General features: G+C 39.9%; 1 protein-coding gene and 1 long non-coding RNA gene across 2 annotated transcripts; both read right to left on the bottom strand.

Annotated features, from left to right (window-relative positions):
* Window positions 1-5,805: 5,805 nt before the first annotated feature.
* Window positions 5,806-8,148, bottom strand: LOC138875736 (uncharacterized). Its single transcript, XM_070154600.1, has 2 exons — window positions 7,088-8,148; window positions 5,806-6,286 (listed from the first exon to the last, which is right to left on the bottom strand). The coding sequence occupies exons 1-2, from the start codon at window positions 8,146-8,148 to the stop codon at window positions 5,806-5,808; spliced, it is 1,542 nt and encodes a 513-aa protein (XP_070010701.1).
* A 1,582-nt stretch (window positions 8,149-9,730) lies between these two features.
* Window positions 9,731-11,510, bottom strand: LOC104222190 (uncharacterized). Its single transcript, XR_709889.2, has 3 exons — window positions 11,386-11,510; window positions 10,690-10,761; window positions 9,731-9,796 (listed from the first exon to the last, which is right to left on the bottom strand). It is a non-coding gene; the product is annotated as an uncharacterized lncRNA (long non-coding RNA).
* Between the last annotated feature and the right edge of the window lie 315 nt (window positions 11,511-11,825).

Raw genomic sequence — 11,825 nt, 5'->3', positions numbered from 1 at the left:
AGTGTCCGCAGGACCTTGTTACTCCTCTTGTCATTTCTTCTTTTGGATAGTTAGATAGTTTAGATATCTTAGTTTATAGTTTTAGACGCTCATGACTTAGTGACACCCCGATGTTTGGGGCTCGTTTCCGTATTTTTCTATATTATATTTAGAGTTGATTTAGTTTATGAAAAATTTAAATAGTGAAATATTTTATTAATTTCTTATAATCGGTTTAGTAGTAATATTTTGGGAAGTAGGCTTGCCTTGTAACACGATAGGCACCATCACGACCATGGTTAGATTTTGGGCCGTGACATAAAATAACTTCAATCAAGTAACAAAAAAATATATTGTAACAATTTTTATACTAATTATTTATATGCAGTGTAGTAGTATATAATAATAATAATAATAATAATAATAATAATAATAATAATAATAATAATAATAATAATAATTTAAAATAAATTTGGGGCCTCCAAATTTTGTGAGCCTAAGGCAATGGCCTCACTGCCCAAAGCCTTAGAGCCGCCCCTCCCAGGACATCACTTCATCAAAAAAAATTATTAAATATATTCTTGTAGATATAAGCAAAACCAAATTATCTCGTATAAAAAGCAGCAAGGGCCTGTTTGGAAAGCCACCCTGTAATCGGATTTGAGGTGTAATAAAATGTAATTATACAATTTTAGCATGTTTGTTTGACCAAGTAATTACTTGGTGATCACACCCAACTACGCCTTATTAAAAAGGACAAACGGACGTTGCAAATATAATCTGAGTATTTCGCCCAAAGTCGAACCCACAAGGAATCAACCTATCAATTACTCTTGTCAGACTCACTTAATTCTACGTAATCAACTTCCTAAATATTTTGAATAACGATTGAGGATATTTTTACTAACTATGACGGACTGCAATTAAGTAAATAAAGACTAATTATGATTAAGCTGTAAACAATTAAAAGAAAGATCTAAGGTTATTATTTCCCCAATTGATGGAATCCCTTCCGGTTATGTTTCACATAGATTCGCCTAATCGCCTCTATCAATCATGAGCACTCTTATTGCCGTAAATCTCTCCTGAGTAATCACGACAATTTACTAGACGCACTCTTCCGAGTTACGCTAGTTGGCTTTGTATATTACAGCTCACTTTAGATTGCACCCAAGGGTTCGTTATCGCTAATCCTGCCTTTAAACCCTCGGTTATTGATCCCTCATATACTCTGACAGTGGTGTTGTTCCACAATTACCTAAATATGCACTCTCTCCCGAGTTATGCATACTAAATAGGCACAGCTAATTGAGGATCCTATCAATTAAATATAATCAGAACGTAGTTGACACAAATAGAGATTAAACCGAGCAATCTATATTAACATAACAAGAAGTGCATCCTTCAATAGGTTCCATCAAAACCTTAGACTAAATATTTAGCTACTCATACTAGTGTTCATCATAACAATAGCCAAATTCATCACAAATGGTAAAATACAAAAGGAAGAAATGAAGAAGTCTATGTTGAAGTCTCCTCCTTGCCTCTTGCTTCTCCTTCCTTGAACTCAGCTATCCAGATCTTGATAATCCTCCTTTGGGCGAGCTGGACCACTTTTTAGGTTTTGTGGAATTGCCCTCGAACTTCCAAGTTTACTCATAAAATTCATTTTTCCGGAGCTGGACTAGCGCAGTCGCGCTAGTGGGCGCGCTAATGACCGCGCATATGGCCTACCAGTTTGCCTCAAATTCCTAGGCTAGCGCGGTCGCGCTAGTCTGGGTCCTCATTTCAGCCCTTCTTTCTCTCTTCTTCCCACGTACTCAGCTCCGAGGGGCTTCCCTTGCTTCAATCTAGATCCAATTACAGTTCTAAGTCCTCACACGCGTACTCGCTCCTGCAAAACATGAAATTCACAATAGAGCCAATTTACCATCATTTAACTATCCTACAATAGTCAAACCTAGTCAAGCTACGCATAAACAGTTGACAAATTACATAAATCTAGCCTATTATCAACACCCCACACTTAAATCATTGCTAGTCCTCGAGCAATCCATCACACTCTATAAAGGTCGCTTCGCTAAGTCTTTTCCCCTAACGTATCACACCAAGAACAAATCACCAAAGTTACGCCGAGTAGTGAAAATCTTTGCCTCAAAAGTCGACTCTTGCGTGCCGTGCAAATTCGTACTTACTCAAATTACTCTATACATTAGTCAAGACTTACCTTTCCTTCGTGAATCACATGCCCTTACATCACACAAGAGAGTAGTTCTGCACATATTAATATTAAGAACAATTAAGAACTTCGATGAAGAGAATCCGCTCACTCTCAAAAAGAACATTCACATGCCACAAAGACGCACCATAGGCTTGCCCGTAGTGTACTACTCTACTAATCGAGCCCATTCAGTCGAAGATCAATTAGGACTTCACTTGGTTGTAATGTAGGCTAAGGGACGGGTAGGATATATTTGGATATAGTGACTAACCTCCCTAAGCACTTTTATACAATCACATTAACCTTTAAAACCATACTTATGTCAACCAGAGTCCAGACATTCCACCACATTTTCATTTATAACATCTCATTCTATTAGGTGCAATTGTATCAAATCACCACTTATCTAACTATTACATTTACTATTTAGTGGTGCTTAATCTTTTACTTTTCCAAACAACTTCACCCTTCCTCTATTTCATTGGTTCTATTCAAAAACCAAACAACCACCCCACACTTTAGCTTTTGCATATTTCGCTACCATTCAAGTGCTTACAGGAGGTAACGGGATTCAAACAGATGTCCGTAGTGTACTACTCTACTAATCGAGCCCATTCAGTCGAAGATCAATTAGGACTTCACTTGGTTGTAATGTAGGCTAAGGGACGGGTAGGATATATTTGGATATAGTGACTAACCTCCCTAAGCACTTTTAATACAATCACATTAACCTTCAAAACCATACTTATGTCAACAAGAGTCCAGACATTCCACCACATTTTTATTTATAACATCTCATTCCATTAGGTGCAATTGTATCAAATCACCACTTATCAACTATTACATTTACTCTTTAGTGGTGCTTATTCTTTTACTTTTCCAAACAACTGCACCCTTCCTCTATTTCATTGGTTCCACTCAAAAACCAAACCACCACCCCACACTTTAGCTTTTGCATATTTTGCTACCATTCAAGTGCTTAATGGAGGTAACGGGGTTCAAACAGATGTCCATTCAAACAATTGGGCAAGGTTTGCAATGTGGTTGCCAAAGAAACAGGCTTAAAGGCTCAACGGGATTGACTACGATGTATTACATTTGGGTGGGTCTACTTTATATATCTGGCTCAACAAATAAATGCCTATATCACTTCTAGGATTAAATGAAACTACTATTTCGCTTTGCAAACACACAGGGCAAGTTCTGGGCATTGAATGTAAATAATAGAATACAGTACAACTCACACACACATGGCATATGACTCACTCCAGATTGGCTTATCTAGGCACTGTCTTTTGAGTATTCAAGTAAGTTACAAACATATAATTTAAGGCACTTTAGCAAAAATTAACCACTGAGACTAAGTGTTATACTCTAGTGTCTACTATGTTCAGGTGTATCAATGCCAAGGGTTTCCCTTTTCTATTTCAGCTCGTAGCCCATCAATACTAACTTAAAAGCTAAAATCAAAATAAACAAAAACTACCTACACCTGGTTCAAGATAAACCCTTGCAAAAGAACCGTGGACCAAAGAAAAATCAATGGGGAGTTACTACACTACCTAAAACAAAACAAGAAAAATACGAAATCATTTTGGTATTTTCTTTAGACTTACTTCCATCAAGAAGACTGTCTAAAAGATCTGTCATCAGAAATAGTCCTCCTATTCCTCTTTTACTTACATACCTTAAGCTTACCTAATGTACTATTACTTAAAACACCAAAAACAATCAAGAAGAAACGAAGAGACATTAATCAGTCAAATTGTTACATATACATATATACATTGAAGTAACCCACACCCCACACTCAAAGTGAAGTCGTGTCCCCATGGCATACAAAATAACGAACAGTGAGGTAAAGGAACTTCCCTGAAAGATCACTCTTGATAGGAGACAGTGTCTGGGTTCAAATTGCAAGCACGAACTGCTGCAATTTCCTCATGGGCTTGTGGCTCATCCTCCGCCTCCTCCTGCTCAGCCTCTGCTTCCTCAGAGTTATCAGAATCACCACTAGCATCATCACCTGCTGCCATCAGCTCCTTACTAGTAGTGACCTTGTCAGCTCGGAACTTGTGGTCTCTTGGCACTCTTCCATCAACATCCAAATTTTCTGGCACCCGAGCCTCCCGGCAAAGTTTAGTAACCAATGAAGGAAAAAAGAACCCATACCTTTTTATTGGACAACGGGTGAACATCTCCTCATGAATTACTTTGGCCACGTCAAAGTTGTGACCATTAATGAAGCACCAAATCAGAGCCGCTCGAGGGCCATTCACCTCTGAAGTGTTGGAGGACGGGATCAGACGGTTGTTGATAAGATACAACCAGCACTTCCTTTCAAAGGTTAGCACCGAGGAATGAAACTTCCAACCATACTTCATCCAAACAATCTCTTTTCTGGGTACACAAATTGTTTCAAAGAATCGCGCCCACTGCATGTGTGATCGGCCATTTACTTGAGCTTACCTGGGAATAGCCTTAATCTTGAGTTATAAAGCAATACCATGTCCCCGGGGTTGAAATGTTGCTCAACAATATTGTGGTCATGCAACCTCTTCATTCTTTCCTTGTACAACCTTGTGCTTTCAAAAGCTAGATATCGGAACTCGTCGAGCTCATGCAGTTCTGTGATTCTCATTGCGTCCGCAGCCCCAATGTCTAGATTCAGCTATTTCAGTGCCCACCAAGCTCTATGTTCAAGTTCCACTGGCAAGTGGCAGGTCTTCCCGAACACCAACTTATATGGTGACATACCAATCAATTTTTTAAAAGCAGTTCTATAGGCCTAGAGTGCATCGTCTAACTTTTTTGCCCAATCAGTTCTTGTGGCGTTTACAGTCTTGGTCAATACACTCTTGATCTCTATTAGACACTTCAACCTATCTAATGGTCTGAGGATGATATAGTGTTGCCACCTTGTGGCGAACATCGTACTTTGCCAGCAACTTCTCAAAAGCTCGATTACAGAAGTGAGTGCCTCCGTCATTGATAATAGCTCTTGGGGTCCCAAAACGGGTGAATATGTTCTTCTTAAAAACCCCACCACCACTTTTACATCATTGGTGGGAAATGATGCAGCTACCACCCACTTGGACATGTAATCTACAGCAACGAGCATGTACTTATTTCCAAAGGAGCTGATGAAGGGGCCCATGAAATCAATCCTCAAACATCGAACAATTTAACCTCTTGAATTGGGTTCATGGGCATCTCATGGAGACGGGAGATGTTCCCGGTTCATTGACATTTATTACATCCCTTCACCCATTGGTAATCATCCTTGAACACTATTGACAAATAGAACCCGGCCTCTAGCACTTTTGCGGCTGTCCTGACTCCTCCAAAATGCCCTCCATAAACCGATGCGTGACATGCCTATAAAATCGAAGATTGGTATATCTCGGGGACACACCTCCGGACCATATTGTCAACACATATTTGAAACAGATAAGGTTCATTCCAATAATACATGTGGCAGTCACGAAAAAACTTTTTCTTTTGTACAAAGGAAAGGTCATAAGGCACTATACCGCTTGCCAGGTAATTTGAGAAGTCTGCATACCATGTCACTTCCTCAAGACTTGTAGTGAGCAGCTGCTCATCTAGAAAGGTTCTAGAATATCCTTAACCTCAACTACGTTTTCAGCTCCCTCAAGTTGTGATAGATAATCAGCAACTTGTTTTTCTGTGCCCTTACGGTCACGAATTTCGAGGTCGAACTCTTGTAGTAACAGCACCCAACGAATTAAGCGTGGTTTAGACTCCTTATCAATCAAGTACCTAAGAGCTGCATGATTAGTATATACTTTTACCTTAGAGCCAATCAGGTATGACCTGAACTTGTCAAATGCAAACACCACGGCAAGCATCTCATTTTCAGTCACAATGTAGTTTAGTTGGGCTCCACTCAGCGTACTACTGGCATAGTAGATCGGGTGCATTAGCTTGTCTTTCTGTTGTCCCAGCACTACCCCCACTGTATAGTCACTAGCGTCACACATAAGTTCGAATGGTTGCTCCCAGTCGGGGGCAATAATGATGGGTATTGTGACTAGCCTCTTTTTTAACTCCTCAAATGCTACCCTGCAATCATCAGAAAATAAGAATGGGTGATATTTTTCTAATAACTTACAGAGAGGGTTTGCAATTTTTGAGAAATCTCTTATGAATCTTCGGTAGAAACTGGCATACCCGAGGAAGCTCCTAATTGCCTTGACTGAAGTGGGGGGAGGTAGCTTTGCTATCACATCAACTTTGGCACGATCAACCTCGATCCTTTTACTTAATACCCGATGCCCAAAGACTATGCCCTCTTGTACCATGAAATGGCACTTCTCCCAATTAAGAACCAGGTTAGTTTCGATACATCGTTTCAGTACACGGGTCAGATTTATAAGGCACTCATCGAATGAGTTTCCCACCACTGAGAAATCATCCATGAATACCTCCATTATGTCTTCTACCATATCAGTAAATATGGTCATCATGCACCTTTGAAATGTGGCGGGTGCATTTCATCGGCCAAAGGGCATCCTTCGAAAAGCATAAATGCCATATGGGCAAGTGAATGAGGTCTTCTCTCTGTCCTCTGGTGCAATGGAGATTTGATTGTACCGTGAGTACCCATCCCGAAAATAGAAGTGAGACCTCCCTGCCAATCTGTCTAGCATCTGATCAATAAAGAGAAGTGGGAAGTGGTCTTTCCGGGTGGCTAGATTTAATTTTCTGTAGTCCATGCAAATTCTCCAGCCTGCGACGGTTCTTGTAGAGATCAGCTCATTGTTATCATTTTTGACCACCGTCATGCCACACTTCTTAGGAACACATTGCACCGGGCTAACCCAGTTGTTGTCATATATTGGGAAAATGATTCCCGCATCCAACCACTTTATCACTTCTTTCTTCACCACTTCCTTCGTATTGGGGTTCAGCCTTCTTTGGTGATCCCTGGAAGGTTTGTGTCCCTCTTCCAGCAGGATTTTATGCATACAATAGGCTGGGTTGATCCCCTTATTGTCTGTCATGGTCCACCCAATGGCAGTTTTATACTTCTTGAGCACCTGCAAAAGTTGTTGTGCCTGCACATCTAATAAACTAGATGAGATAATAACTGGTAATGTGAAGTTAGGTCCTAGGAACTCATACCTGAGATGGGCGGGCAGTGGCTTTAATTCAAGCTTTGGTGGTTCTTCTATGGATGGTTTGGCTGGAGGAGTTTCTCTATTTTCTAAATGCAGGGGTTCGAATTCCAGAGTTCTATCCCAAAACCCTCTGCCCTCTAAAGCCAATACCCATTCTGCCAGTTCTTCCCTTTTCACCTCATCCAAATTTACCAGACATGCAGCAAAGGGGTCCTCAATAGTTAGCGCCTCATCATCAGCTCCTACGATTACATCCACGGCATCAATAAGAGAACAATTAGCGAATTCACTTGGTCGCCTCATAGATTTCTGTACATTGAATGTTATCTCCTCATCGTTCAACCTCATCTTGAGCTCCCCAGTCTCACAAACAATAAGAGCTCTCCTAGTGGCCAAGAATGGTCTTCCCAAAATTATGGGAATTTCTTCATCCACCTTGCAATCTAGAATCATAAAATCTACAGGGAACACAAATTTCCCTACTTGGATCAATACATCATCCAGGATACCAGAGGGTATTTTCACAGTCCTATCAGCCAGCTGCAACAACATAGAAGTGGGTCTATCTCTTCCAATCCCTAACCTCTTATAGATCGTCAGGGGCATGAGATTTATGCTAGCCCCCAAATCACAAAGTGCTTTGGTGAAAGCAAAGTTGCCAATGGTGCATGGAATTGTGAAACTTCCTGGGTCAGACAGCTTCTCAGCAATTGGTTTAGTCACCACCGCACTACAGGTCTGCGTAAGAGTCACCGTGGCCAAGTCTTGAAAATCGAATTTTCGGGACATCAAGTCTTTCATCATTTTTTTCATAAATAGGTATCTCTTTCAAAGCATCAATCAATGGAATTTTTACTTGGATTTGTTTCAGCATCTCTAAGAATTTCTTGTATTGCTCCTCTTTTTGATATTTGGCCAGCCTCTGTGGGAATGGTGCGGGGGTTCTCTTTTTCCCAATGATGTGGGTATTTTCTTTGTCAGCTACCACCTCAACTACCGGTTCCTAGGCTGTCTCAACATCTTTCTCAGCCCTAATCTGGATATCATGTTCTTCCTGGGCAGGTTGTACTGTCACCTCTATCAGTCTCGTTGACTCATCTAACTCAATGGGCACTGGTACAAGTGTCTCAGCCTGTCTGCTTTCTCGAATCCTCACTTGCTCCAATTCTAAGTCTCTGTCATTACGTAGACTCACTGCCATTAGCTGTTTCGGGCCTTGATCTTTTGGATTTATCTGAGTGTCTGCAGGTAGTGTCCCATGAGGATGACTATTCAACGACATCAAAATCTGGCCCATCTGCACTTCAATATTCTTAATAGCTGACTCATGTGCATCTACTCTTTCATTGATTTTTGCATTTGATCCAATAACCTGTTGCACCATTGCCTCGAGTCTAGCAAACCCATCTTCCTGCCTTCCACCATGCTGCTGCTGAGGAGGATGATACCCCTGCTGCTGATTCTGCTTATTATATCCCTGTGGCCTTCGGTAAGGTGCCATATTATTGTGAGGTCTCATACCTCCCATGTTTCCATTGTTGAGCTATGGCTGGACTGGCCTGTATGGAAGATTTTGTTGGCCCCAATTTTGACCACCCTATCTCTAGCCTCCATAATTAGACACATAATTCATGTCCTCATGGTGATAATGATGATCACTTTCTGCATTCCACTGGTTACCAATTGGCTGACTAATGCAAGATGTGCATAAGCCCCCATTGGTAGTATCTACAATGTGTACCTGTTGCTTCTGCCCTTACTCTTCCACCCTTTTGGTGAGTATGCTCATTTGTGTCATTAATGTGGCCATGTTTTCTGCAAGAGTGTTGGATGGATCTAAGGGCACTGAGTGAACTACTAGAGTGATAGGTGCATTCCTGGTTGTCCACCCCGAATTTTGTGCCATCTTATCAAGCAGACTCTGGCTTTCTCTCCATGTTTTGCTCAAAAATGCTCCACCAGCTGAAGCATCAACATTACCCTTCACGCCATCTGCCAAGCCCATGTAGAACCGCTGCCCCAACATCTGATCTAGAATACCGTGGTGCGGACATATAACCAACACTCCTTTGAATCGTTCCCATGTTTCTTGGAGTGTCTGTCGCGTCCCAAATTACTCCGAGACGTGAATGGCACCTGGCTAACACCACCTGCTAGGCGAACCATACATTCATACCTTAACCATTAATTTGGAATATTTAGTTAATTATGAGTATCCAAATAATTGGATAGTTAATTATGAATAATTAATATCTTAAATTATTAAATTAAAACTCTAGCAAAAATTCTACACTAGACCATGAAGCATCTAAGAGAATTACAAAAGACATCACATGGATAAATGATAAAGACTCTTTTGGCAGCCTCCACGAATAATGTGGCGGCTCACCTCAATAACTGAATCAACTCCAACGAACTCGTCAGCTATTAGCTCCGTCTTCACCAATGGTATCTGCATAGACATGCAAATAAGGAGTGAGTTATACGTAAATATAACCCAGTAAGATCCTCGACCCGCCACTTTAAATACCTCTAGATAAGTGTTGGAAAATACAAACATACCACAACACGAATGATATAGTAACTATGATAATTATACAATAACTCAATATATGTGTATCAACAAAGTTATTAAGAATTAACCAACAAGGATACCCACTAAGGACTTATCATAATTGCAGTGAAAGAAATATAGCAACACACCACGAGTCCACAACGGCGCCACAATGCCTCAAATATGTAACAGAGCATACACAATGCCCGGGTGATGTACAAAGGCATACACAATGCCCCAACATCATGGCACACAGTCGTATCAAACTCAATATCATGGCGCACAACCGTATCAAACTCGACATCATGGCGCACAATTGTATCAAACTCAACATCATGGCGCACAGCCGTATCAAACTCAATATCATGGCGCACAGCCGTATCAAACTCAACATTATGGCACACAGCCGTATCAAACTCAACATCATGGCGCACATCCGTATCAAACTCAACATCATGGCGCAGAGCCGTATCAAACTCAATATCATGACCCACAGCCGTATCAAACTCAATATCATGGCGCACAGCCGTATCAAACTCAACATCATGGCGCACAGCCGTATCAAACTCAATATGATGGCGCACAGCTGTATCAAACTACAAAACTCAACCTTATGGCGCACAGCCGTATCACACTATCAAACAATTTATAAAATAATATATTTGCGGCTAGTCTAAGACCACCGATTCTGCCAAGCGCACGCTTCTCCCAACACATGGACCAGGCAGAGAAAATACACTTTGAAAACGGGTTTTAGAGAAACAAGTATCAAAGCATAAAGTCTCACTTACCTTGATAACGACCAGTCCCGCAATTTTGGCGACGTCCAAAACATCGACCAAACGGCCTCCAATGACCGCAACCTATGCAAAATATTGATTAGCATTATCAATCAATTTAGTTGGAGTCATTTTATTTTATTTTGTTTTATTTTTTGGAGTAGGTATATCATAAACTACTAAAACTCCTCATCAGTATGATTAAATCCCCGATCTAACTATATTTCCGAGTTATTCATAGGTCAAGAGTTGAAACCTATAATCAAGTTCTAATCTTAGTGCTAACTGACAGATCAAATCTCATATTTCATAAATTTCAAGCTTCGGTTTAAATGTCTGTATTTTACACCTCAAATACATATTTTAAAGTCAAAACATCATTTAATATCACCATCCGAACTTAATTGGTGAATATTATATCCAACATTTTTGTACTCTTGTGCCAAAATAATATTCCTAGCAAGTATACAATTTTAAAAAAAAATATAGTACATAACGACCAAAACAGTGGCATTCCCATAGAACTAATACGTTAACCTATATTTCCAATTGCTATAATGATTAATGTCATGATTTCATAATAATTATTCTATTCTAAATCATAGCCATTATAATTACATTCAATCGTAGTATCATCATTAAACTAATTACTTCAATTCAAATTAATATGCAACTGAAGGATAGAATTAGATTAACATATTCATATACCTTATTGTTTATAATTCTCCACACAAGGTCTCCATGTAGTGTAAGTTAATCGAGCCCAAACTACCATTTATTTTCCATCGTATTGCCGCCGTCTGCTTCTCCAAATAGTCCCTCTTTGAGTTGATTTTTTTTCTCCTTATCAAATATCAGTCCTAATGAACTAATATACCTAACTCTTTGTAAGATAATCTCACGTGAGGGTATTAACAAGGTGGGCTTGGCCCACTTATTAAACTTTTAGATAATAGATTAAAATTACTTACTTTTAATTTTCAATTTGCAATGTGCAACAATTATTACCTCTGCACAAATTTAATAGGAAGTTAAAAAAAATTACTTAAAAGTTCACTCTTAAAATTCTAGGCTATTACAATCTCTCTCACTTAAATAATCGTTCGTCCTCGAACGAGTTAGGAAGTGTACATGACATCTCAAACAAC

This window comes from Nicotiana sylvestris, chromosome 8, assembly GCF_000393655.2.
Source record: "Nicotiana sylvestris chromosome 8, ASM39365v2, whole genome shotgun sequence".
Lineage (NCBI taxonomy): Eukaryota > Viridiplantae > Streptophyta > Magnoliopsida > Solanales > Solanaceae > Nicotiana > Nicotiana sylvestris.
Note: the sequence above shows the minus strand (reverse complement) of the source record. Positions and strands in the feature narration are given on the sequence as shown.

Excerpts from the sequence above, each read along its gene's own strand:
- LOC138875736 (XM_070154600.1), bottom strand. The coding sequence starts at position 8,148 with ATGATGAAAGACTTGATGTCCCGAAAATTCGATTTTCAAGACTTGGCC. Across the intron at positions 6,287-7,087 it reads AAGAAAGAAGTGATAAAGTG|GGTAGCATTTGAGGAGTTAA; the intron begins GTTGGATGCGGG and ends TGATGATTGCAG.